General features: G+C 42.3%; 1 protein-coding gene across 4 annotated transcripts; it reads right to left on the bottom strand.

Moving 5' to 3' along the window:
- Positions 1-516: 516 nt before the first annotated feature.
- Positions 517-23,551, bottom strand: ppp6r2b (protein phosphatase 6, regulatory subunit 2b). Of its 4 annotated transcripts, none has more exons than XM_080737593.1 (25): positions 23,371-23,551; positions 21,325-21,514; positions 20,414-20,558; positions 20,182-20,280; positions 19,758-19,944; positions 19,118-19,255; positions 18,755-18,820; positions 18,453-18,565; positions 18,230-18,343; positions 17,524-17,644; positions 15,594-15,755; positions 15,056-15,277; positions 14,839-14,903; positions 14,633-14,748; positions 13,841-13,926; positions 12,722-12,799; positions 12,316-12,413; positions 12,173-12,230; positions 11,097-11,218; positions 10,757-10,962; positions 10,264-10,420; positions 9,370-9,449; positions 9,046-9,292; positions 6,844-6,990; positions 517-6,370 (listed from the first exon to the last, which is right to left on the bottom strand). In XM_080737593.1, the coding sequence occupies exons 3-25, from the start codon at positions 20,539-20,541 to the stop codon at positions 6,337-6,339; spliced, it is 2,844 nt and encodes a 947-aa protein (XP_080593719.1). In that variant the 5' UTR covers positions 20,542-20,558; positions 21,325-21,514; positions 23,371-23,551; the 3' UTR covers positions 517-6,336. The 4 variants fall into 4 exon arrangements, with proteins under 4 accessions (XP_080593719.1, XP_080593720.1, XP_080593721.1 ...); XM_080737594.1 differs by having other exon boundaries at positions 9,046-9,256; XM_080737595.1 differs by having other exon boundaries at positions 10,300-10,420.
- Positions 23,552-26,241: the final 2,690 nt, after the last annotated feature.

Raw genomic sequence — 26,241 nt, 5'->3', positions numbered from 1 at the left:
AGAGCTGTGGTGTGTGTCAGCGCCAAGGAACACGCACATAAAACACACACACACACACACACACACACACACACACACACACACACACACACACACACACACACACACACACACACACACACACACACACACACACACACACACACAGGGAGCCTCAAAAAACAACTTCCTGATAAGAGAGTAAAACACATTTTTGGAGGTGTTTTTTTCCCCTGCCTCCTAGCTGTGTTTTAAAGGGGTCTGGCTCGCTCCTCACGTTACATGAACTTGTTTCCCCTCCACAGCCCCGAGGGCACAGCAGATACTGCGTGTGCTAAGCAGGCCTGTGTTTGCATTGTAGTGACAAGGGAGAGGGGGATGGGATAGTGTATGTATAACAGTAATTTTAAGACACCTAATCCTCCGGCTCACCTGCCCTCAAGGTAAACATATTTGGGCATCAGCTCAAGCGCGAGCGTGTGTTTGTGTCCTGTTGACATCCGTGAAAGACAGAGAGACTCCACACCCTTCATGGTTTGACGTGTTTATTAGGGTTCATATCTGAATGTACAAGCTAAGTTTGACGACAGGTAACGGACACGTTACTCTCTATATGCAAGGAACCGCCAGCATCAGTCCACTTTACACAAAAAAAAAGAAGAAAGGCATATCACAACAACGCTGTGACACGCACGCACGCACGTGCACACACACACACACACACACACACACACACACACACACACACACACACACACACACACACACACACACACACACACACACACACACACACACACACACACACACACACACACACACACACACACACACACACACACACACACACACACACACACACACACACACACACGTACGTACGTCAGGTAAGCCAGCATCCATGGCAAAATCCTTGCCTTCACTTGAGTGTAAAGGTTTCAGGTGATGGAAACAATAATAGCTCATACCACAAATCTATTAGAGGACATACGAATGTACTGTATGCATATATATTGCACAGGTCACATAGGACGGTAGAATGGCACTTCAAGGAGCCATTATTATGCATACCACCATACCTGTAGATGAACTGTACACAGTAATGCACACATGACAAAGGACGCACGGACGCACACACACAGAGAGAGAGAGAGAGTACAGTATGGGTCAGGTGCAGAGTGCAAGGGGTTTGGGAAGAGTTGGATGACACATTCTGACCTTGTATACAACCCTGGTTTCCCTGCCCTGATTCAAACAAACCCTGACATTCAGTTCCGTAAAAACTAAAAAGGAAATAAGACATTTCAATCTCAATTATAGGAGCTACAGTTCTTGGGGGATTTGTTGTCAAATAGAACGTCTTTCTGTGAAAATCTCCTGTCCTGTCCTCTCCTCCCTTGACTCCACCTCCACTGAGTAGTGGAAGAACGGCATTAGATGGTAGAACATACTAAAAGTTGCTTAAAGGAATGCACCACTGTCATCTTTGTGAATGTTCAGTCAAGTTTTGAATCGTTTCAATCAGATTTGTAGATTTGAGACTTCGCTCGAGTCAGACATGACACATTATGTCTTGAAATTCTGGTGAATTTACTTGGACTTCTCTGATGCAAATAACAATGCATCTTAAATATATATCACTATCACAGACCTAGTTTAGCCTACTGATTTACAAACAGTTCTGTATTTAGTTTGAAGTACCCGTGGTAACTGGGCACTGCAAACCTGTATTCCTACTTTGTGTATAATAAACTGACATTCTGTACACTTCCTGTTGCACTTCTGACCTGTTCTCTCCGTCTTTATCATGTCATATTTTGCACCCACTTGTGCATTGACCGGTCATGCAAACTTTAAGTATATCTTATTCCATTTTATGTATATGTGTTAGGTTGCACAATAGACTGTGTAAAGCTGGTTGCACACTGCACTGCGTGTTTTCGTTGCGTTTTGGAAATCCGAAATCCAAAAGCCAGGGAGAGAGAGAGGAAAGAGAGAGAGAGCAAGGGACTCAGTGCAACAGCTGCGAAAATCGGAACAAATCTACCCTGGTCCAAAAAGTGTGCAAACGTGATTGACATAACGTGAGGTTGATTTTTTTAATTCACGCACTCCGAAATTCACTCCGATATACGGCCCGAAAAACGCAGCAGTGTGCAAAGACCATAACACTGATACAGTAATTGTCTATCTGACTGTAGATATATACTCACACGTCTTATGTATATTTTATGTGTTGATATTAGATATATTGCACTATAGACTGCGGAACACGGTCCTGTCCAACATTTTATGTACTGTATATCTGACTGCATGCATAATATTTGTTAATATCTGACTGTAGATAATAAATATATATCCCAACACATGTTATGAATATCCTTTTTTTCTTCAGCATAATAGACAGCAGAACCCTGTATTTCGATCATGTTAATAAATCACAGTACCATGCCCCTGGCTTGTATATTTACTATTCTTTACCATTATTCTTTATTTAATCTAACTGCAAGCGTAGTTCCGAATCGGTCCTTTTTCTGTCTCTCAGCTTACTGTCTCTCTACACTCTTCAAGTTGAAAGAAGATATTTTCCTTTTTTATGATAAACAGGCCGTCAACGCGCTATTATTCCCTATTGATCATTAATCTGACTGATAAAGACATGGATATGAACTTGAAAAACAGTGGTGTATTGCTTTGAAAGCAGATCCGTTATCATTCTCATCCAGCCTTGTGGACATGGGTGAAGGGAAGGAGGCTACCAGACATACTGCAAGATCCAGCTATAGAGTCTTTGGCAAAGGAGACCATTTTTGGGGGAGGAAAAAATACAAAATATCTTAAAGTCACTCATTCAAGTCAAACATTTCTGCCTCTCTGTAATACATCACCGTCCCTGAACACAAACCAAAAAGTGCTTTCTCGAAAGTGCTATTGACAATTAAAAACAAAACGAGCTAAGTCAATGATTTTTCATAGGCATATGCGCCGAAACTCAACTCCTGCCCTGAGAAAGAGAGATACAAGATGAAAGATCCAATAAAGCATGGCACACAGTAATTAAAATAAATGATATGGAAGCCTTAAAGCTGCACTATAACTTTCCTTTTCTAGCCGATTTGAACCCGAATTCCAGCAAGTGCTGACATTTTTACCATTGAGTTAATAGAGCAAACCTGCTTGCTCAGGGGATTAATTGAATCTATTTGTGTTTTTGGCTTTTATGCCTTTATTGATAGGAACAGCCATTTGGCTGACAGGAAATGGGGGAGAGAGATGGGGAGTTGATTAATAGAATCTTGACCTTCAGGTCTAACTTCCTGTCAGATGCTGTTGTCTAGGTGAGACATGACCTTTGACACGATCTAAATGTCTCAATGGAAGAACAGGGAGACAAAATACAACCGCTCCAATTGTATAAGTTCTATTGTATTAACATACTCTACCATACAGATTGGACAAAATTATATTTTATTCATGAAAAATAAAAGGTTACATAGTGCCGCTTTAAGGGCGAGTTATACTTTGCTGCGTGCCAGAGTTGTGCACTGAAAATAGCAGATCTACACGCCCCTAATGCATCGCACTGCAACACGTATTGAGCTTATGGATCTGCCATTTTGAATGCGTGACACAGTGAGCAACCAAGTATAACTCAGACAATACTCTACAGCAGTGGTTCTCAACCTTTTCTGGATCAGGGTCCACTTGAATGGGGGCTGCCGTGTTCAGTGGTCAGATGGGTGGGCCGTCGGCATTTCCAGAGCATGTTATGATCAATCAAGCGATTGTGTTGGAACCAATGTAGTGCACTTTAAGTTCTTATATAGCAGTATCACAATGACAACTAGTTGTTAACTGTCTTAAAGAAGAAAAACTAAAACAGTTGTATACTATGGCGTTTTGCTTTTACATTCGAATTAATGTTATATCATTATAAAAATATGTTGTGATAATTATTTGGGAGCCCACTTGCAATACCCTCATGGCCCACCAGTGCCCGGGCCCGGACCACATGTTGAGAACCACTGCTCTAAATCAGTGGTTCTCAAAAGTCTCCAAATTATTTTGGGGGGTCGCCAGATGATTAACTTAATGTGCAACATTGTTTTCTCACTCAACAGTAAACAAACCAACATACAGTTTAAGTGTGAGGCTATCTGCACACTTTTAAAGTGACAATTTGAGGACTTTTTAATACCTCTAAAATGACAAATTAAACATTGGCCAAATTATCAAATATTAGAGGCAGAAATTGTGAAAATAGCCGATCTACATGCTCACAACGCCTCGCACATGTAGATCGGCTATTTTCAAAATAGAACCGTGTTATACAAAATGTAATGCCTCAACTCTTAGTGCTCATCAGGGTGGGGGGGTCCCCAGTTACAATAAGATTATTTTGGGGGTCGCAGGCCGAAAAGGTTGAGAACCACTGCTCTAAATGCACACACAGGCGCACACACGCCCCAAACACAAACCCGCACGCAGGAAGCATGGAGCAGAGGAAACAGGAACTGATGCTGGGGTATTCAAACCAAAACACAGACATCATTATTGCCTCATTTCAACAGTAAACAACACACACACACATACTGTACATTAACACACGTTTGCCACCCGCAGAACAACCGCTTTGCCATACGTCTAGATTTGTTCCAAAAATAGATAGAATGTTTATATATATACTGTTTACATTTATATTACGTTAACATAGTACCAAGAAGAAAAAGCCACAACCTAATACGGATTCAAATGTCACAATATTACATTTAAACAGCTCTGTGCGTGATATGATCTAGTATGCGCATGTCATTGTATAGGAGTTCTATGTTGTTCTTAATGTGTGTTTGTGTGTGTGTGTGTGTGTGTGTTGGTTATGTACATGTGTGCACTGTGCATGGTATGTACGCATGTGTGCGTTGTATGGACATGGTTGTGTGTACACACGTGTGTATTGAACGTGTGCATGTGTGTGTGTGTGTGTGTGTGTTACACAGGTGTGCTTAACTTTCTTCATATCCACATCTCTCTTTCTTTTGACCTGAGAAAACACTCTGCGCCTCAGACAGAGCTCAGACACACATGCACACAGGCACACATGTCTACACATCGTCGTTGTCGGGTGGAAACCTTGTATATCCAAAACCGTTCCGTTTTGTATTAATCATTTTAAAAATTATTTAAACTAGTGAAAACAAGCACACAACGCCTTGCGGCGCGAGGCGTTGTGTGCTTGTAGATCAGGCTGTTTTCACTAGTCTTGTGCGACAGTCTTGTATGATGAAGCAGGGCTTTACTTTATGAAAAAACATACACATTTTAAACTTGGAGATGCGAGGTTTCTGCTCGACAGAGAGGACATGATACTACATGACATCAGCACACACTTCTAAACTACCTGAAGTTCACAGAGTGACTGATGGCGCGGGTACGAGTCGAGAGACAGCATGATTAAGCCCAGGGTGAGTTTGTAATTCAAATTAAAAACCTACGTGTGCTCCGAAAGTCTGATAAAATAGACCGATTCTGGTTCGTTCCACTGCTGGATCAAAGGCTAAACGTTTTGGATTTACAAATGGTTCTCATACTGTAGCATGTATGCCAAAGGGAGTTATGAAAAATGTCTCAAATTACTCTCAAATCAAATGTTTACTCTATGAAACCCTCTGGCCAGCATACTAGGGAGAGAGGAATTCCATGCCTGGCATGGAAGCTCGTAAGCTTAGCCACGTCGTACAGCTTGTACATCTGTTGCTGTAAACAGTCAAATTCTGTGTTGGAAAAGTACCTCAGGGGTGCATTCTGGACGCACCGACAGGCTGACATACTTAATGAAGTGAAATGAGATTCAGATAGTGTCCGGAATTCACAAATGTTTCCAGTTGTGGACCGGAGTGGTGCTCTGGGAACTCTGAGTTTACGAATGTCCCCCGCTGTGCCATTGCCCCTAATCACTACAAATACGAAAGTGGATTTTGTGAAGTTCCATGAAAAAGGTGGACAATGTTAATAGCAATATGTACCATAATTTGGCTTTAAGGGTCTTTTGGGCAATACTGCTTTTTGTTTTACAAAAGTGCCCACTGCTCTCTTCTACACTGACCTATAGTGATTATGTCACTGAGGTATGGGTGACATGGGTGCAAAAAAGCAGCAACACATCACATTGTGTATTCAAAATGTATGCTGTTGAGGGCTTTTTCCTCTCTGGTTTGTCTGTTACTTCTCATTCCCCTGTATCTCTGTGAATGCAGACAAAAGGTGTGGGAGGACTGCTAACAGGAAGAGAAGGCGGTAATGCGGTGTGTATTGAATGAAGACGAGGGTAAGTTAAGTGCATGTCTCTGTACCGCAGCGTTAGACCGGTCCGTTAGCAGAGGGCGGTGTCTCTCTGCAAGGAAATGACATGGAAAATTATTAGATTTACAATTCAAGGATCAATTCATGAATGTAAACACATGCACGCACGCTAGGGACGGGACGATAAGCGATATCATCGTTTATCGTGGTAAGAAACGCTCACGATAATCGTATCGTGGCGATTTAATTTATCGTGATATAGTCCTATATAGTACTTGATGTCTTTTCTATCAAATGTCTTTGACAAAAAATAGCAAAATAAAAATATCTAAAGGCTCACAACGCGTCACTTTGCGACGCGTTGTGAGCTTGTAGATCAGCTATTTTTTTGGCAAATGTTCCGCCCCAGGATAATGGATTTTGATTATCACGTTAATATCGTAAATCGCGATTTCTTTTGCCACACTAATAATATATATTATAATAATAATCGTGATATGACATCTGACATATCGTCCCATCCCTAACGCACGCACACACACCCATGAACGCACGCGCACTTACTGTGTGACTGCAGCCGAGGGACCAGTCGGTGTGGGGGTGGTTTTGCTGGGGAGTCCTCCAGTCGTCTTTCCCTTCTCACTCTCTGTCTCGCTACTTTTGCCTTTGTCTTTGGCAGAGAGTCCATCTGGTAGCACCTTGTCTGCGTCACTGCAAGTGCAAAGAGACGGTACTTTAAAAAAAAAACTAGAATGCGGAAACCCCTTCAGAATGTTGCCAATCCCAACTTAGGCCATGGTGAGCAAACCGCATGTGTTGAGTTAATGACAGCTGGATCTCATCTATAAGACCACACCTTAACCATACACCATGGTTGACATGCCATGCCATACGCACGCCCACTCACATACTGTGCACACACACCAGGGTTCCCACACATTTTTACCAATTCATTTCCAAAACTTTTCTAGAATATTTAACCCAATTTCCAGGACTATATAACAATAATTCAGCTCAATAACAGGTGGCTTACTCCTATTAGCAATGCCCAAAGACAGGTAGTGTATGCCAGTGGTTCTCAACCTTTTCAGGCCGTGGCCCCCAAAATAATCATGTTTTAACTGGGGACCCGGCACCCTGACGAACACTAAAAGAGTTGAGGAATTTTGTATAACACTGTTCTATTGTGAAAATAGCAGATCTACATGCTCACAACGCTTCGCGTTGCAAGGCGTTGTGAGCATGTAGATCGGCTATTTTCACAATTTCTGCCTCTAATATTTGACAATTTGGCTCATGTTTAATTTGTCATTTCAGAGGTATTAACAAAATCAATCACCAAAGACAATGCATAGCTATTTTTTCCAGGACCTTCCAGGACCTTCCAGGACCCTTGATCAATTCGAAAACTTTTCCAGTACTGGAAAAATATTTTTCTAATTTCAAAATATTTCCAGGAATTTCATGACCGTGGGAACCCTGACATCAGTGTACGCTGTTTCTGGTACCGGAAGCCACAGCCACACACACACACACAGCCACACACACACACACACACACACACAGCCACACACACACACACACACACACACACACACACACACACAGCCACACACACACAGACACACACACACACACACACACACACACACACACACACACACACACACACACACACACACACACACACACACACAGCCACACACACACACACACACACACACACACACACACAAAGAAGTATTAATGGCTGATCTCGGCATGTATCGAGTGTTAGAGACCAAGGCTTCCTGAGAGCATTCCACATTCCAGAGCTGGAGCTCTACATACCCTCTGACTGCAGGTGTGAATACTCTGGAGTCAAGGGAGGAAGACAGGAAAGGAAGAGGAGGGAAAATAGGAAAGGCGGGAGGGCAGAATTGGGCCGTTTGGGGAGAAAAGGAGAGGAAGATACTCAAGAACTCAGAAACACTTCATTGCCAGTATGTAGGTAGGACATACAGGATCTGTTTCTGGTTTGGGTGCCACATGAAAGGGTAAAGAGTGTCCATTAAAACCCCATTTAGGCCTAGAATTATTGAATGCTTTAACCAGTGAAAAATAGCAGATATACAAGCTCACGCTGCGAGCTTGTAGATCTGCTATTTTTGAAAAAGTTGTGAAAATGTGTGCAAATCTTTGAATATACGGTATGTATTTTCAAAGCGAACGTCTGTAACTCAAATTTTGCTTCTGGGTGGTCCCTGGAACAAAATATTTTGAGATGGGGGTCCATGACCAAATAAATATCATTTTGGGGGTCCTTCAAATGAAAAGGTTTGAGAACCACTGACAAAGTAGTCTCTCAAGAACAGACTAACTGAGCTCCAGTTAAGTGAAAAGGACCTTTTCTTTGACGATGGCTGGCCAGATTACTGACATACTGTAGAAACATAGGTTTTTCAAAAAATCTTAGAAGCATTCAAAATACACTTATAGAATCGGGTCAAAATACTAATTTTCACGATTTTTCAAAAATAGCAGATCTACAAGCTCACAGCACGGCACTCAGTGCTGTGCCGTGCTGCGAGCTTGTAGATCTGCTATTTTTCAATAGTTAAAGCATAAAATAATGATACACAATAACGTGTACCCGTTCTGAATGGGTTAAGGGCAGGCAGAAGGGGAATTGTGGCAAAAAACAAACAAACAAGCACACACAGTTCATCCCCAGAGACAAAGAGAAAACTAATTGGGTGTAATTCCTGTGTGGGTATAATACTGTACCTGGTGAACAGCGCTCTCTCCTTTTTGGCGTCCATCGTGAGTCTGATGGTCTCCTTGCCGGCGCCCGTGGTGATGGTCTCCGTGGTGACCATCTCCAGAGAGACAGACTCTGTCTTGTCCTCCTCCTCATCGCTGTCCGAGCCGCCCGAGGAAGAGCTGTCCGACGCCACTAGGGGCGCTTTCCTCGCCACGCACACACTCCATACACACGCTGTAGAGGAAGAGACGGAGGGAGTCTGCGCCTTGTCTTGGGAACAGAAAGCAGATAACATTAATCTAGAGAATGACTCTAGTCTGAGTGTCCCATTTGTAGAGTGGACTTACGGTTGGGGTTTGGTTTGGTTTTGTCTGAGCCACTGAGATCTGAGTCCACAGGGGAGCTGCACCTGGGCCCCGTCTCAGAGCTGGGGAACACATGTTGTGACAGTTACTCTATCTGGCCCTGAGCCTACGTTTTAACAGCGGGCAACAGCCGGCGACACTGGTCGACACAAATCTCCTAGTGGGTGTTCCTGCCGTCATTAACGTACGTCCTCCATTGGGTAAACAGAGCAACACATGAATTTGATTGGCTATCGCCGTCGTCGTCCAATAACGGTTTTCATGTTTTTGGGAGACGTTCCTGCGCCCACTTTTCCACCATCGCCTAGTATCGCCAGTGTTGCCGGGACCCATAGACAAAAAAACACACTTCTGGAAAATACTCGCCTGCTGTTAAATGCACCGTGAGGGCCACTGGTTTTCGTTCTAATTCGGGGGACTCAATTACACCTGAGAAGTCACGTGACCTTCATAAAATATGTGTTAAGAAGCAAAGTACAGAGTTGGGAATGACATGTTTATGTGGACCTACTGTACATAGACCAGGGATAGCAAAACATTGCAGTTCCTACCCTGGCCTCCTTTATAGCTAAGAAAGAATTCACAAGGTATAGTACAGGCCCCACCTTCAGTATAGTTTTGGGGTTGTTTATTGTGATTTTATAAATAAGGTAAACGTTTCATCTTCATCAGCTGCTCCTGACTGTATGGTGAAAAAGGTCTCAAAATCACACATTTAGCACACATGAACAAAAACAAGCCCTGCTACTAGTTCTGTGATTGAGTGTTTTGTGTGACAGTGACACCAGATCTACCAAATTCAAAGTGTAATATAACGTTTTCTTTCTATCTCTTCTACACGCTAACGTCATGCAGTGAAAAGACACCCAGATTTACCAGCAGAAAGGCTGGAAGTCTGTGAACTTGGCCCACCCTTTCTCCTCCGTCTCTGTGGCTGCAGGCTGGGGGGCTACACTGCCCCAGTCTGCAAATCCCCCTCCTGCTGCAGGGGCCTTAGAGTTCACCTCCCCAAAGTCAGCTACCCAGGCAGAACCTGGGAACATACATGCAGAGCAGCACACAAACTATATGAGACACATTGCGGAGAACAGTGCAACCAGAATCAAATGACACAACATGATTTGGCTGTGCAAATACATACATATTATGTTTTGTTTGGAGTATGCTGGAACCTACTAACATGCATACTGTACATGTTAGTATGCACACACACACACACACACACACACACACACACACACACACACACACACACACACACACACACACACACACACACACACACACACACACACACACACACACACACACACACACACACACACAATCAAAGCATTATAAATGTACACAGTATATAGGTGTGTCTCACTGTCTGAGGGATCGGTCAGACTCTGGCTGGAGAAAGGATCCTGCCCGGAGAAAGCACTGGAGAAAGGATCCAGGAATTCTTTAGGCACCTCCGCTTCCTCTGTGTCTGAGCCCATCGTCTTAGCAGAGGCTTCTGGGTTCGAGGCCGGTGTTCCATCCTGGGCCTTGTTTGCTGAGTCACTCTGTGATAGCCGTGATCCACCAAACCTTCATGCACAGTAAAAACAAATTGCGATGATTATGTCAGGACAAATGCATAGTGAGGAAATATACTGTACATTCACAACACGTAACAAAGCACAAATAGTTGAAACAAGAAATCTGAGATTGGTGTATTTGACCTGTTTCGGGACTTGGTTTGTGTTGCATAGTCGATTGTCTTCTCCTCCCAGATGTCCTCCTCATCATCATCAAAGGGCTGTATCTTCTCCTTAGAGCAGGCCTCAAACACAGCCGTGTTAGCCTGTACACAGCACAGCATAACAGGCATAATATTTTAAATATCAGTCACAGGTTAACAGTTCTACTACCAGATTTATTATTTATTTATTGGGGCTGGTGCCAGCAAAAAGCAGCTTACCTTTGCGATGTTATAGAAAATTATCTATTGATTATTTTCAAACTAATTCCTTTTACAATACAACGCTCATACTGTATGTGTACTTTAGCCAAACTGGTGGCAGAGGGCAGCCTTATGCAAAGGATTCATGTGAATTGGGCCACTTCGCTTGCCATCCATTCAGAGCATAGAAATGCATTTTCTAGATCAGATCCACAGAAAACAGCCAGGAAGTGATTTGGGACTCCATTATTGCTAACGTGCGGTGGATTTTTGAGAGCAGCGTTACAGGAGATGTTTTTAATGTACACGGCGGCGCGACCCCTCATCAGCTTACAGTCATCAGACAAGGTAAAAAGAACGAGCCGTATTGGCAACGAGCTGGGTTGAAAATTGGGGCGAACGGGAATGTCCGAAGCAGTAAAAGAGTTAACAACACTTGAATGGATACAGTCAAGCAAATACATCCCATTGGAAGAGAAGGGGTGACATGGCAGCAGTACGATTCAGTAAGTAACTCCAACAAACACAACATCATGACACAACAGCATATCTGTTGCTCCGCTAGTGACTCCTACATCTTGGTAAGGGCGCCTGTTCAGTAGGGGCGGAACTGGGAGGGATAGTATGTTCCTCCCACCACACTATGCCCTCCCAGTGAAACTCCTCGCTGTCAGGTGACAAGTGTGTATTGGAGGAGGGGAGTGGTTGTATACACCCTCCCCACAACCAACAGGTAGGGCTTAGCAGTGACTATATAGGTATACATGGAGGGAATTGACAATGATGCAATTAGCGAGAAAAACAAACAAACAAAAAACATTGGAAGGAAAAGCAGAAAGTTATTGCTGTACTCACGCTGTCCTGGCCAGCGTCAATGCTGATATTGATCTCTGCAATCCGGTCAAATGTTGCACTGCAACAAGATTTTAGATTTGCTCTGTTAGTACACATGCACAATTATAGCACTACACTAACATTATAGTTTGCTATCACTTTACCCGATGCTGTCATCGTGTTCTGTAAACTCCTCGTCATTGAAGCCAAACTGGTCCACGAAGTTCGCCGTCATCTGCTGGATCTGGTAGTCAGAGAAGACCTAGGGCAATCCACACACTTAAATTAGGTCATTATTTAAGACATATATTTTATGTATAATTCCATAACTGATTTATCAGGATAAGATGTTGACAAATAACAGGAAGGCAGGGAGGTGATGCGTAACCACATCAGTGCAGTTAACCGCTGAAATGTTTCTTTTTGACCGCAGTAAGAAAGAATCCATGCCTAGTCAGGAACCGATCCAAGCGTATGTGATCCATGTGATCGACACATTAACTACCAGAGCACCTCAAGTTATCAGTATATTTAAGATGGGAGCTGTGAACAGTTTGTGTGTTTATGTACCTGCTGCAGTGTCAGTTCTTTTGGGAATGGACTCTCCATATCATCCTCAGATGAGTGGCGCAGGCTACGGGCGCCGATCTTGAACAGGGAAAACAAAGATTTTACTTGAACACTTAAATATCAATTAACGGATAATATATACTAATTTAAATATGAATATAGAAGATAATACACAGTATTCTGTTAAAGGGACATACGAGTGATTTGGCATGTTTAGCCTTCTGTGCCTTACTATTACAGTTGCTGACCAGCAGTTGATTTCAGTGCAATATGAACATTTACTTGCAGAAAATAGAAACTTGATAGGTAATCCAGCAAGGTAAATATAATTGCAGCTATTTGCATTATTCGTATAATAGATAAAAACTCCCTGGAGAAAATGTTAAATATCCATGACTTATTAACTTTACAAAAATGTTTGGACAATATTGACAGTATTATTTAGGTACATTGAGTAATTGTAATTACGTGGGACAAGATGAAAACAATTGTGAATTTATTTATGACATATGGCCAAAGCTGCAAATAGATAAATAAACTATTTCTCCAGAAGATCGCCTATTTGGAGGATTTGGAAATGTGTTTGAATGGTGTTTACAACAAGTGTGTATATATTACAGAGTTCCGTTCTAAACAAAGCATGCAGTATCGACCGCTCCACCTCTAAACAAAGTGATTTATTTAGATGACAAACCAGTGGTAGTGTATTTTTGAGAAAAAAAGGACAAGCTCACAAATATGTTACAATCTACTACCACCTAGTTAACCCGTAGCTCTTCCCTTGCACATTCAACTTGAATGCATGCAACATCTCATCTCCTGTGCATGCATTAAATTTGCATGTTTGCAGGGAATGGCTGACCCTGCCAGCACCAATAGAAACTACTATACAGAGGAAAGCTTACATATTGCAGTTACAGTACATGGAATGGCTATTGCTACAAAATTAAAGTGAGAAAAATCATTACATTTTTTTAATGAACATAAGGATCAACACTTTTAGAGTTTATAAAAAGTTAATTTTCAGATGTATCCTTTGCCAATAGTATTTCCGATATACTCTATATTTATATTGATAGATCAAAAGATATAAATGTGTGTTTGTGTGAGAATGTATACCAGGTCTATAGTGTTTTTCTTGTTGGTTTCTGAAAGGGTCTGGTCCACAAAGCTCTCCCAGCGCCCTCTACAGTCGCCTGGCAGTGCTGCAACCACACAACACAAAAAAGAGTTATCAGAACGAACACACACACACACACACACACACACACACACACACACACACACACACACACACACACACACACACACACACACACACACACACACACACACACACACACACACACACACACACACACACACACACACACACACACACACACCAAATATTTGAATATTTGAATATCAAAGTCACTATCCGACGTTGTTCACCGAAGTCGAATATTCGCTTATTTTTTTATTGTTTTCTCTTTTAAAAATATATAGTTTATAAAGCTTGGCTAGATAGGAAGTAAGAATGAGTTGTCACTGCACCTGGTGGATGAATTTGTTAATGCTCTATACCAGGGGTTCTCAAACCTTTTTAGGCTGTGACCCCCAAAATATACATATTTGAACTGGGGACCCCCACCCTGACAAGCACTCGGTTCCGCAGATAAATATAGTGAAAATAGCAGATCTACATGCTCGTAGATCGGCTATTTTCACAATGTCCGCCTATTGCGTACTTAATATTTGGCCAGTCCTGTCGAATATTCGACTATTCGAATACTTTGAGGTAGAATAATTCGAATACTAAAAATCACTATTCGTGAATGCCCTAACACACACACACGCACGCACGCACGCACGCACGCACACACACACACACACACACACACACACACACACACACACACACACACCCACCTGTGATGAGGCTACTAATCTGGGTGTGAACAGGGCCTTTATCCAGGTTGTGTACCACCGTGTTGGCGATCCTGGTCAGGTGTCCCATGTATCCTCTCCTCATCCCGCCCCCTGTCCTGAACACAGCAACACCAGCACATTCACATGCACAGTACACATCCTAGAGAATGCTAGAAAACATAAAGTAACTGCACTAGCTCACTCACTGCATCACATCATTCTCCTCCCAGGCATTCAGAATCCTCTGGACAAGTTGGCAGCGTTCAAACAGCTGTGTTAGAGAGAGAGAGTAAGAGAGCGAGAGAGAGAACATGCACATTAGACACACTGTAGATTGCAGTGTTGTTTTCCTTACATGGAATTTACTAACTTCACAATTTCAACACATACAACTGGCTGAACGGTAACACCTACGGTACTTACGTGAGAAACCATAGCGTTGTGTGCAGCGTTTTCAGGGAGAGCTGGGGTGTCTGGAGTCGGAGGCTCTTCTTGCTTGACATCCAGATGAGGACTGGACTCGTCCTGGGGTCCCAGCACAGGCTGAGGTCTCATTTCGTGGGCAGCAGGCCTAAGGATGGCAGCGACGCACAGCTCCACTTGGAGGTGCAGGAAGTTGTTCCAAGTGTACTTAAAGAACAAGTCCTGGGGGATAATGTGTACATTTCACAAGCTCAACATTCAGTTATTTCTTTCTTTATGAAATATAAAATACAGAATTTCAGTTGTACAGTGATGAGAAGCAAGAAGGACTACAGCCCCCAAGCGGTACTCGAACCCAGCATGTTTTATACAACTGGTCGAGTCTGATCTTATCTGAAACTATTCCATTGGACATAATATTGTTTTATTGTACTTCACCATAACTCATTGCTTTCACGTTGTTGTGTGAAGCACAATTAACACTTAAGGTGTCATTATGAACGTATTATCATCAGTGATTGTATGTTGCAGGTCTCACCAGCAGCAGGTCCAAAGTATCGAGCTGACAGAGTTCGTGAGCTATGGCGGCATGGCTGGATGAGCTGGTGTACAACAGAGAGGCCACCAGTCGGGCGACGTGGAGACGGGTGTTACCCAGTGGTTCCTCTAGCACTCCCAGCGTGGTCAGCATGGGACGTTGCTACACACAAGAAACATACATGACAAAATGGCTTTTACAAGATGCTTACAAATACAGGGTAATGTACCAACCTGGTCCTGCGTGTTCCCCAGTACTGCTGGATTTGTATCTGCAACCAAGGCTAATTAGTCCCTGATTGGACACTGACAGCTACATATCGTCGTTGTCGGGTGCAAACCTTGTATGTCCAAGTCTGTTTGTTTTGTATTTATCATTTTGAAAATGAACTAAACTAGTGAAAATAGCAGATCTACAAGCACACAACGCCGCGAGGCGTTGTGTGCTTGTAGATCGGCTGTTTTCACTACATTTGTGCAACAGCCTTGTATGATGAAGCAGGGCTTTGCTTGGTGAAAAAAGTACAAATTTGAAACTTGGAGATGCGAGGTTTATGCCCGACAGTGACGATATAGTACCATGACAAGGACACCAACCTAATGCACATTTACCTCTACCACTTTTGTGGAGGGAAATAATTGATTCAGAACTAGAAATACCCCATGACAAATCTATAAGGAACATGGCTGGAACATTGGGCCTCATTCACTAAGCTTGTTTACACCCATAGTTTGTACTTATCGGCATGTAAGCACTTTTCCACATTAAGTGTCTGATTCATCCAAAACATTTGACCGTGGATTGTGACGGATGCAGACTTACAGTACATTGGACCAAAGCTTGCGTATACAATTTACAATTTAGGCATTTAGCAGACACTCTTAATCCAGAGCGACTTACAGTAAGCAAGGACACCACAAGGTAATACATCAAATGCATAGAAATAGTAATTTAGGATCATAGGTAACCCAAGAACCTATCATCAGTCTAACAGTATAATATAAACAAAAATCAATAATCAGTACAGTACATTGAAACTATACACTATAGGATGTCAGGTGACCTGGCATCTGTCCATGTACTGTATGTCATTCTTCATGCAAAATCAATTACAATAGTGCCAAACCTCAAATAAAATATTCATGTGCCCAACACTGATCTATTGCTTGGATGTAGCCTATATTATTAGACATGATACAAATTCAAAACAAATGTTATTTATTTATCAGTTGCATTTAGAGCTGAATTATTAGGTCCCTCTGCGTGTTTGCCAGTGCCCGACTCAGACACAGTTTTACGTATGATTAAAAGCATAGCCTTAATGCCTTAATGTTGCAGGAGGCAACAGAACAGATACATTACCCATTCCGACGTAGGACACTTATATGTTTATCCAAAAGATGAACTTCTCCTCAGTAATCAATAAAGCTCTGGTCCATAATCTATCAGATAGCAGCGTTCCGCATGCCCTGGATTCCAGCACCATCTTTCTTTTTACCTCAGTAAAGGGTGAGCAATGTTCAGTAGAAAAGGCTTATATAATGTCCTTTCCACGTTTTATAAGCCTATTATTTGGTAGTGGGGTTAAACTTTGTAAACTTCTTATTCTCATTACACATGAGAGCAATACTTTATTAATGTTCAGCTGATCCAGCGGGGAATCGAGGGAATCGCAACCAGAAAGAACAGATGTAGGCTACAAGTTGTCAGGGTGGTGCAACGGTGTCGAGATGTGTTCTTATTGACAAGACAACGTTGGCTTTAGTCACTTTATTTACACACTATTTATGAACAGCTTAGTGAATGAGGCCCAAAGTGTTGGCCCAAATTGAGGGACATGTTATGAAGGACTTGCTCATCAGGACAAATTCAGATATGATTCTGCTCTTGAGAAAACTATTAGAATGCTCAATCTTTGTTTACTGTTTACCTTGGGTGGCTCCAGCAGCAGTTGGTGGAAGTGTTTGAGCTGGGGTTGGATGGCCAGTAGAATGCTGCTATTGACAGTGTAACTTCTCTCGAATCCCTGAGTATCAATCAGGCCTTCAACTCTGTCAGAAAGAAACACACAAGACCATAAAACCCAGTATCACTTTGGATGGATTACTATTTGGCACAATGTCAGTGTGCCAAGTAGGGCTGTCACGATATGACATTTTACATGACGATTAATTGTCACTCAAATAATTGGCGATTAACGATTTAATTGTGTTTTTGTCGTTGACAATTACATTTCAGTTTGGCTTTTAGGCTTTGAAGTTGTACATGGTAGATATGACACATAACCTAAATATACAAAGAAATTACTGACATATTTGACAACTTACTACTTAAAAAATAACTTTGATAGTGGAAATAGCCGATCTACAAGCTCACAACGCATCGCGATGCGACGCGTTGTGAGCTTGTAGATCTGCTATTTCCACTATTTCGGACATTTTTCAACATTCACGATTATGACGATTATGACAAAATAATTGCGATAATGTCAAATAATCACGATTAGACGATTATGTAATAATTGTGACAGCCCTAGTGCCAAGTGAATATGAGGCCATAACAGCCCATGTGTCAGATACAATCCACATGTAACCACCAGCTGAGGACAGTATGTCTGTTTTGACACTATCACTCACACAGGCCTTCTGATCTCCAGTAAGGTAAGAAGAACTTGAATGCCATTGATGATACAGCTATCAGTCCTCTGTCCCGAAAACATGTTCTGTAGCAACTGCCCCACGCACGCCTGTCTGTAGAAACAAATACAATATGTAGTGGATATAACATCCAGTTAAGTGAGAGTTTTGTAAGTGCAGTATACATGTGCACGTGTATATGTGGTTCTGTGTTACCACTTACGATTCCAGTACAGAGAGCAACGGGTCAGGTTCTGAGTTCTCTTGGAGCTGATTGGCCTGGTCTCTGCTCAGACGGATGATGTCGCATAAAGTCTGAGCTGCGTTGGACTGCCTCTGAAAGAAATAACACACACACACACACGTAAACGCACACGCACGCGCACACGCACACGCACACGCACACACACACACACACACACACACACACATTTAAGCAAACACACACAAAACAGGTCCAGTCTAGAAAATTGGTAAATGTAAGATTCTGTACTGTATGTGCAGATAGCCAGATATATGTTCTACCTCTTCATCTCTCTCGGGGTGAATGAGCTCTACGAGTCTCTGGGCCAGCTTCTCTTCATTCAACCACTGTGGAAAGAGATTCCATATTGTCACATACATAGCCTTTGTTTGCCCTGTCGTAACTTAAAGGACCACTTCACCCATTTTCAACCATCAAGTTATTGGTCCTCACTAATTATACTCATAAGGTTTGGTCATTTCAAGCAAGATTTCAAATGTGTGGTTTCAGCCAACTCCCTCCACTCACTGCTGATAAAGGATGTGCCTGAGGTTGGATAATGAGTTCTTGGGTGATGTACAGTATATTTATTACAGAGCAACATCACGATATATAAAGACGTACACATGCGTTGGGAGTCTTACATTGAGAGTCTCCAGTCTGAGAGGAAGTGGGTCCACACAGCTGATGAGACGCAGCAGCAGATCCATCATGGCTGATGTGTCAATGTGCTTCAGGACCAGGGAGAGAAACCCCGCCTTTCCTCGTAGGAAACTGATCACCTGAGAACCACACCAGAGAGCAGGGGAAACCCCATCACTTAAACTTAAAGTACAAAGCTCAAAGACGCACTCATACACAATAAACATCATTCAGAAACTTTCTGAATTATGTTTATTGTGTACAAGTTCTTTCAGACAGAAATAACTAAACTAAAACATGTGAATCTCAACTCGACTACTCAAACGCTGCCTCATGTTGAATCAAGATCACTGATGAAGAGCAAATTTGCATTTGCATTCCTTGTACAAAGCTGCGAGACACTAGCTGAACATTATAAGTGCTGGCCTGTCAGGAGAAAGAGAACTTGGCAGGCACCATAGCTGAGACTAATTCCCAAGAGAAGCATTTTGCATTATGTGAATGTATGTAGGTAAACCTCTCATTGCCAGTAAATAGTCAAAATGCACCGCAGTGCTCAGAATGCCTTTATAGCTCAAGCGTATGCATGTAACTTTACTCTGCATTGAAGTAAGCCTTTTTGTGACTTTGTGTGTGCATTACCTGCTCAGTCTTGCGTGTGATAAGGTTCCCAATTGTCTTGCTGAAGAAAGATGCAAGCAAGGGGTTGAGTGGGGATGGCTGCTCCAGGAAGGCATAGAGAGTTTCCAGTAAGGGCTCCTCATTACCTAACTTATCATTGATCATTGCCACATCACACGTCAACAGCTCACAGGCTATGTTTGCATACCTGTGATAAATGAACATACAAAGTCCATCAACACTACGCTAAGTGAAAAAGACAAAACGGATATTCATTTTGACACTATACAATAAATACATCAATGAAAGATTTGTTTGACTTGGTCCCTCGGTTATGAAGTGATTTCTACACATCCTCTGTCAATTATTATACAAATTAGCAAATAGAAGATGCAGGTCATTGCATTATTTTTCTAGATGATGTTTTAAAAACAATTTCACTTACTTGAAGCGTTTTGTCTCCTCATCGCCAGCAGGGGGCTCTGTAGTGATGAGACGGAGCAACTCCTGCATGGAGGAATCTTGAGACAAGAACAGGAGGAGCCTACAAACCATGAAGACAAGTAGCAAATTAGCAATAGCACCACACCAGGTATCACAATGTGGCACAACTACTATGTACAGTATTTTGCCATTAGTAACCAAAGCCAATAAGCTTAAGCTGATGCCAAACGGACCTGCGGTTCTGGGCCTTGCACTCCTGCAGGACATCCTCTTCATCCATGAGCTCAGCGAGCGTGACATCCTCTTTCTCCAGCAGGGCCTCCAGGTGGGAGGACGTGTGCAGATCAAACTTCCAAAACATGGCTTATGTCACTCAAGCTGAAAGCAGATATATGGTGATTGTGGTGTTAGTGGTACAGTATCGTCACATTAACAATGGGAAGTAAAACATTATTAACAGCAAAGGTAGGCTAACTGACAGGTACAATTGATCTTATTTAATATGCACATATACTGTATGTATTAAGAAAGTAAATAAGAACTGATAAAGTGCTCTCCATGGGTGCTTGGCTTAGCTCAAGTGATGTTGAGCACCATAATATGGTAATCACAAGAGAAAAGGTAAGAATAGTTGAATAAACATGTCGTAATCTGTGCCTAATCAAATAGATTTCACCTGCTGACTGCATAGTCATGCCAAGGCCTAGACAGACTAGGGGGAAAGAGGTTTTATGGGGTGAGCAATGAGCATATTAAAATAAAATAAAATCGGGATTGAACCAATATCAAACTATTTTCTTCTTCACTGATATTATGAGGCATGAATGATGTGTGCTCATTGAATGTATTGGTAATATTGCAAGGCATTGAACTAATTTGTGCTCATCTTCAATAGTGGATACTTGGAAATAGACTAGAGTGTATTTCATCAGGTTACAATGCATTAAGGGGAAAACAAGTATGTATCATTTATTCTGCACCCAGAATCACAGTTACTACATAGCATAATAGTTATAAGGAAAACCTACTGGAATCTTGTATTGTAATATTGCAATATCGGTTCTGTATTGATCAATTTGACCATGCAATTATTTGGATATGGGATATGTCAATATCGTGCTGCCCTAATACAGAGAATTCTTACTTCTGAATAAGGAATAAAATCCTCAGTCAGTTGTTGTTGAACAGTCAGACATCTGCCTTGGTGACAAAACGTGGCCTGGAAGACGTGGAGCAGCACAGAAACGCACCACAATCGTACCACACACAACCACTGCACACAAACTCATACCAAACGCACTAACTCATACTCTTTCACACTATGGAGAGAATGCCTTCAAGAGATACAAGAGATAACACAGGACAGGAGATGAATGTAAAGAGAATATTTTCCATGAAACTGCGCTGTCATCTTGCAATGTTAATACAGCCAAAGGGAGAATCAGTTTACTACGATGTACTCTACACAGGACTTTGAGCAGGAAGCAGTGTTTCTAATTCAGTTAGTAACTGTGAGTGAAATGATCAAGCTTACTCTGTGACTATAGTTATGTGTGCACTGTCTGCACTCACAGAAAAGACATCAGAAAAGCATGGGTGGGCTGTAAAAGTGAACTACAGTACCACGTAATAGATAAGACCATATTATTTATCCCATGGGGGAAATTCAGTTGGTAATGCAGTTAAGAAGGAGATCATATATTATGATAATAAACTGATAAAAGCAAAACACCATTAAAGGGATAGTTCACCACCCCAAATGATTTTTTTCCCTCGCCCCATGGAGATTTGAATTCATGGATTGTTTTTGTCACATTCCTATTAAGCCAATAATTTGAGGATAGCATACTCTTTGTGTCTCCATAGGGAACAAAGCAGGCTGATTGTGTCTACATATAGGGAACCACTGCTGGTCATCACATTATTGGCTTAGGAATATGAAGGAAAACAAAACTAAAAACAAACAAAAAAACAACATCCATGAATGAAAGTCTCTATGGGGTATGTAAAGAAGAAAACGTTATTTTTTGGAGTGTGAAATATCCCTTTAAAAGATAGGAATATCCTTGCATATGCAATGTGGGCACTCATGGAGATGAAAGGATCCTGATCGATGAGTTGACAGGCGTAGGAATGCGTTTGGCATCATATAACATAATGGTTACTACACAGACAGTACACTAGAATGATGTCATTACTGCTAGTAGGCCAACATCAACAAAGCAATCACAACATGCTGATGCAGTCATAGGACCTGTCTGTCACTGACCACTGCTGCCACGGGATATATAGTGACCTTGACCTCAACAGACCCTAAAAGCCTGAAGAAATAAAGCTTTATTACGACCATAACCAAAGTAAAGCGTGCCGTCCTGTCTCTAAATGGACTTGACCTCACCCTCCCCCCATTATCTTGTAAAGAAAACCCCGTGACCATCCGCTGCCGCTTAACATGCAGTGTATTTTGATTTAAGATGCATTTTGAAAGGGACTTTTAAATCGTTTAACACCCTGCACAAGATGGTCCAGGTGGTCCCCACTCCCCAGCTAACTGATGGAGAGTTGGTAACCAAATGAACCCCATTTGGTTTCATTTTACGCTCTCAAGAATTAGATTATTGTTAAACATCTGCATTAGCCTAGTTAATTATAAGAAGTCTATAGAATTGTTATTTTGATTGACCTGGTATCTCTTCTATGGTACCACGTGATCTCTATACAGTATGGAATAGTGGACAAAATCCTATCCAACGACAACAAAATCTTCCAAGTTTTGGGTCTGAGAGGCTAAATTAATCTAATGGAATGGTGGTCCGCGGCTCAAATGCCCAATAAATAGGCCTAATGGACCTTGATATGAAAAGGGTTGAAACCCACTGCTAGAGAGGTACGCACTTCAGGGATTTACCTTTTGATCCACTGCTACATCATGATCAGTTTATATGACCAGCAGACCAGGCCTCTCTAATGTGCTGAAAACAATTCAGCTGTCTCTGAGTGTTAAATAAATGTCGCTGTCGCAAATTAGCTGATCTGCCAATTCAAGACCGTTTCAATTCAAAACGACGTTAGCGTTACTTCGCATGACGTTAGCGGATCACAAACGGTAATGTCATCATGTCTCAGTTATGTAGCCTCCTGCATGTATTAACTTGTCTTGCACGGACGGACGTTCCTGGTTCAGACCTACCTTTTCTTGGCTGGCGGTGCTGGCTAGCTGGCTAACGTACACACATATGCTGCTAACGCCTCGGGGCTTTTAGTTTAGCTACCAAACAAGTGACTGCACCGCCCGCATATCACCATGTCGTTTAATTCTCTCTCGTCATCCACCAAGGAACAGCGATTCTTCGGCGCGTTCACTGTCAGGTCAACCGGAGGCCCGGTGTTACACCGAAATCGGCGACCAGACGAATTCAGTGCTCCCTAGCAGTTACGGTAACTTAACGGGTTTGTTTGCTCAGCAGTCACTCGGCACAACAACTGCATTTCTTGACAATAGTCAATCTTCTCTCATTTTATGTAGCAGCCAAAAGTCAAAAACAAAATTGGCAGATTGGGGCAATCACGTTAAAACTCAACCACATCTCCTGCTGGACGCCCTCCAGAATTTCTCCTGGATTTGGTACAGTATCAAACTACCAAAATTCACCAGAACACAGTAAATTACATCTACTCTGTTAAAACGTTTCTGGGGGAGTAGGACCCCCGCCCAGAGTCCCAGACCTGACCTGTCACCTGGCCCCTGATCGGGTGCGTTCGGAAACCCGCACCGGGTGTGTGCTCAGTGTAGTGAGTGCAGTGGGCGTGACGTTGGAGAGTGCGTTCAGTGTGGCTTATTTACGAACGACCAGTTTTAACAGGGAGCTGTGTGCTTTTTCACTCTGAACTCTGAAGGCAAACTTTCTGAAAAGCAGCAGTTGCTAAGTATGCTAACGTAACATTGACATTGAAAGGAGATGTAATTCATAGCATTGGCATACCTGCTGTTAGTTTACACGTTAATGTGTGTGAAACTATCAAGGCCAAACGACCAATTAAGCTGCAAATGCTGCATTTTGCGGTAATTTCCTCCATTCTTCACAGCTGAGAAGCGTTCGAGACATGGCTATGAAAACCAACCAATCAGAACACCGAACCACCGCACCACACCGCCTAACCCCATCCTCTGAGTAGGGTTGGTGAGTGCGTGCACTCAACACACCAGTGCGCCGCGCACTGGATTTCCGAACGACAACGCACCAAGTGCACCGAATAAACGAACGACAACATGGCACACCAGTGCGTTGAGTGCGCATTTCCGAACGCGCCCGTCTTAGCGGACATGGCTCGCTGTAACCTGTGGACTGCACAGCGCATGCGAAACAGCGACGCCTGGACTCATACTTGTATAGGCCAACAATTTGGGTGTAACACCAGATTTAGCTACCGTTTCTCAGCTGCAATGTCATTTTCCCTGCAGGCTGAAGCTTGAACAACCATGAAAATGTGTAGACTACTTTAGAAGGCGAACCTGACGAAAAACTGAAATAAAAATGGCGGCTGGGAGAGAACCGAATGAAAAGTTTGTCTGATCATTGACCAACACGACCAGCACACATTTAAACCATAGAGATGTCACAAGTGTCGAAAGGTAGAGTAGCCTATTTATTTCCCATAGCTGGAGTGATGTGGGTAGCGCTGTGATTGGCTAATGGTCTGGTTGTCAGGTAACATACACACTAGACTAGTCTGTCTTGTCCATTGGATAGTATAATAATAGTAATAATAATAAGTATAATAATAATAATAATCACTAGTAGACGCCTCAGGCGACATGTGACCTGGCCAGTGATGTATATCGGACCCAGTTACCCATATGGAGACCCCTTTTTGTACCCATATATGGAGATCCATGTACTGTATATGGTACATCCCTTGTTTTATGCCCATGGAGATCCCTGTCTGAGATATGGGCTGTCTTCCTCCATATATGGGCATTCCCATATGAAGTCCTCTTGGATATGGGCTTAATATTGATGACATCAGGGATCTCCATATATGGGCAATTGGGCATAAAAGGGATTCTGTTAGAGTGGTTCCCATGACATCACAACATACAATCCCTTTTATGCCCATACATGGAGAATCCTATCTGAACCAGCCACACAGATATGGCCAGTGATGTATATAATATCAATGACATCAGGGATCTTCATATATGGGCATAAAGGGGATTCTGAGGAATACCCATATATGGACTTTTACATACTGTAGGTGGTCACCTGTGATATCACCTGTGATGTCACAGTAATGTGTCAGGGGAACCACAGTGTCAGGCGTAACCTTCAGTCTTGATACACGGATACGTGGACAAGATGTGTCGGTTTTCATAGTAAACTTGGTTGCAATAATAATAATCAGAATCAGAACTAGAAAAAGTGCCTCTCGGAGCACATTTCTCCTTCAGGTCAGGTATGTTCGGAATTGGCCAATCAGGATTGAATATGAAAAATCTGACAGATCCGTCTTGAATCTTGATCAACTGTGTAGGCCGATTTGCGTGATGTTTGGACAAAATAGGCCTAATATAAAAAAAAAAAACATGTTTTGCAAAAATCGGCCTCCTGGTGGCGCAGGGCAATGTTAAAAAGGTGGTATTAATTGTTCCTCAACAACAACATAGTGCTGTTTCTCTGCAATCAGACCTTGAGTTCATGATTTGTTACATTTTGTTCAAAACGGGCCAAAACTTTAGATCTTAGCCAATCAGGATGGAATATGACAAATCTAAAACAAACAAAAATATCAAAAACAACACAAATATTCGTTGAATATTATAATTGTCTAATAACAATATTGAAACACAGTTTCCCCATAATAATATATTACAATTAACTGAAGCTTGCTCCAGTCTCACCTACCCTTCCAGCGCAGTATCACTGATATTTCAGCACCATGGACAGAGCTGTTTAGTGATTTGACCCTTAGTTGAACGTGTAAAACAGTGGGTGAAATTTGTTTTTTGTACAGATGGCATCTCCGGGCGAGTCATCAAGACCTGCGATGATGATCTCCTGTT

Source organism: Nannobrachium achirus, assembly GCF_963921795.1.
Source record: "Nannobrachium achirus genome assembly, chromosome: 11".
In the NCBI taxonomy this organism is placed as follows: domain Eukaryota; kingdom Metazoa; phylum Chordata; class Actinopteri; order Myctophiformes; family Myctophidae; genus Nannobrachium; species Nannobrachium achirus.
This window is presented reverse-complemented; position numbering and strand designations above follow the sequence as displayed.

Bases quoted from the DNA above. Each gene is read 5' to 3' on its own strand.
- ppp6r2b (XM_080737593.1), bottom strand. From the start codon at position 20,541: ATGTTTTGGAAGTTTGATCTGCACACGTCCTCCCACCTGGAGGCCCTG. The intron at 17,645-18,229 runs GTGAGTGATAGT...TCTTTCTGACAG, and splicing joins CTGGAGATCAGAAGGCCTGT to AGTTGAAGGCCTGATTGATA. The intron at 6,991-9,045 runs GTACAGTATTAT...TTGCACTTGCAG, and splicing joins GAGAGAGCGCTGTTCACCAG to TGACGCAGACAAGGTGCTAC.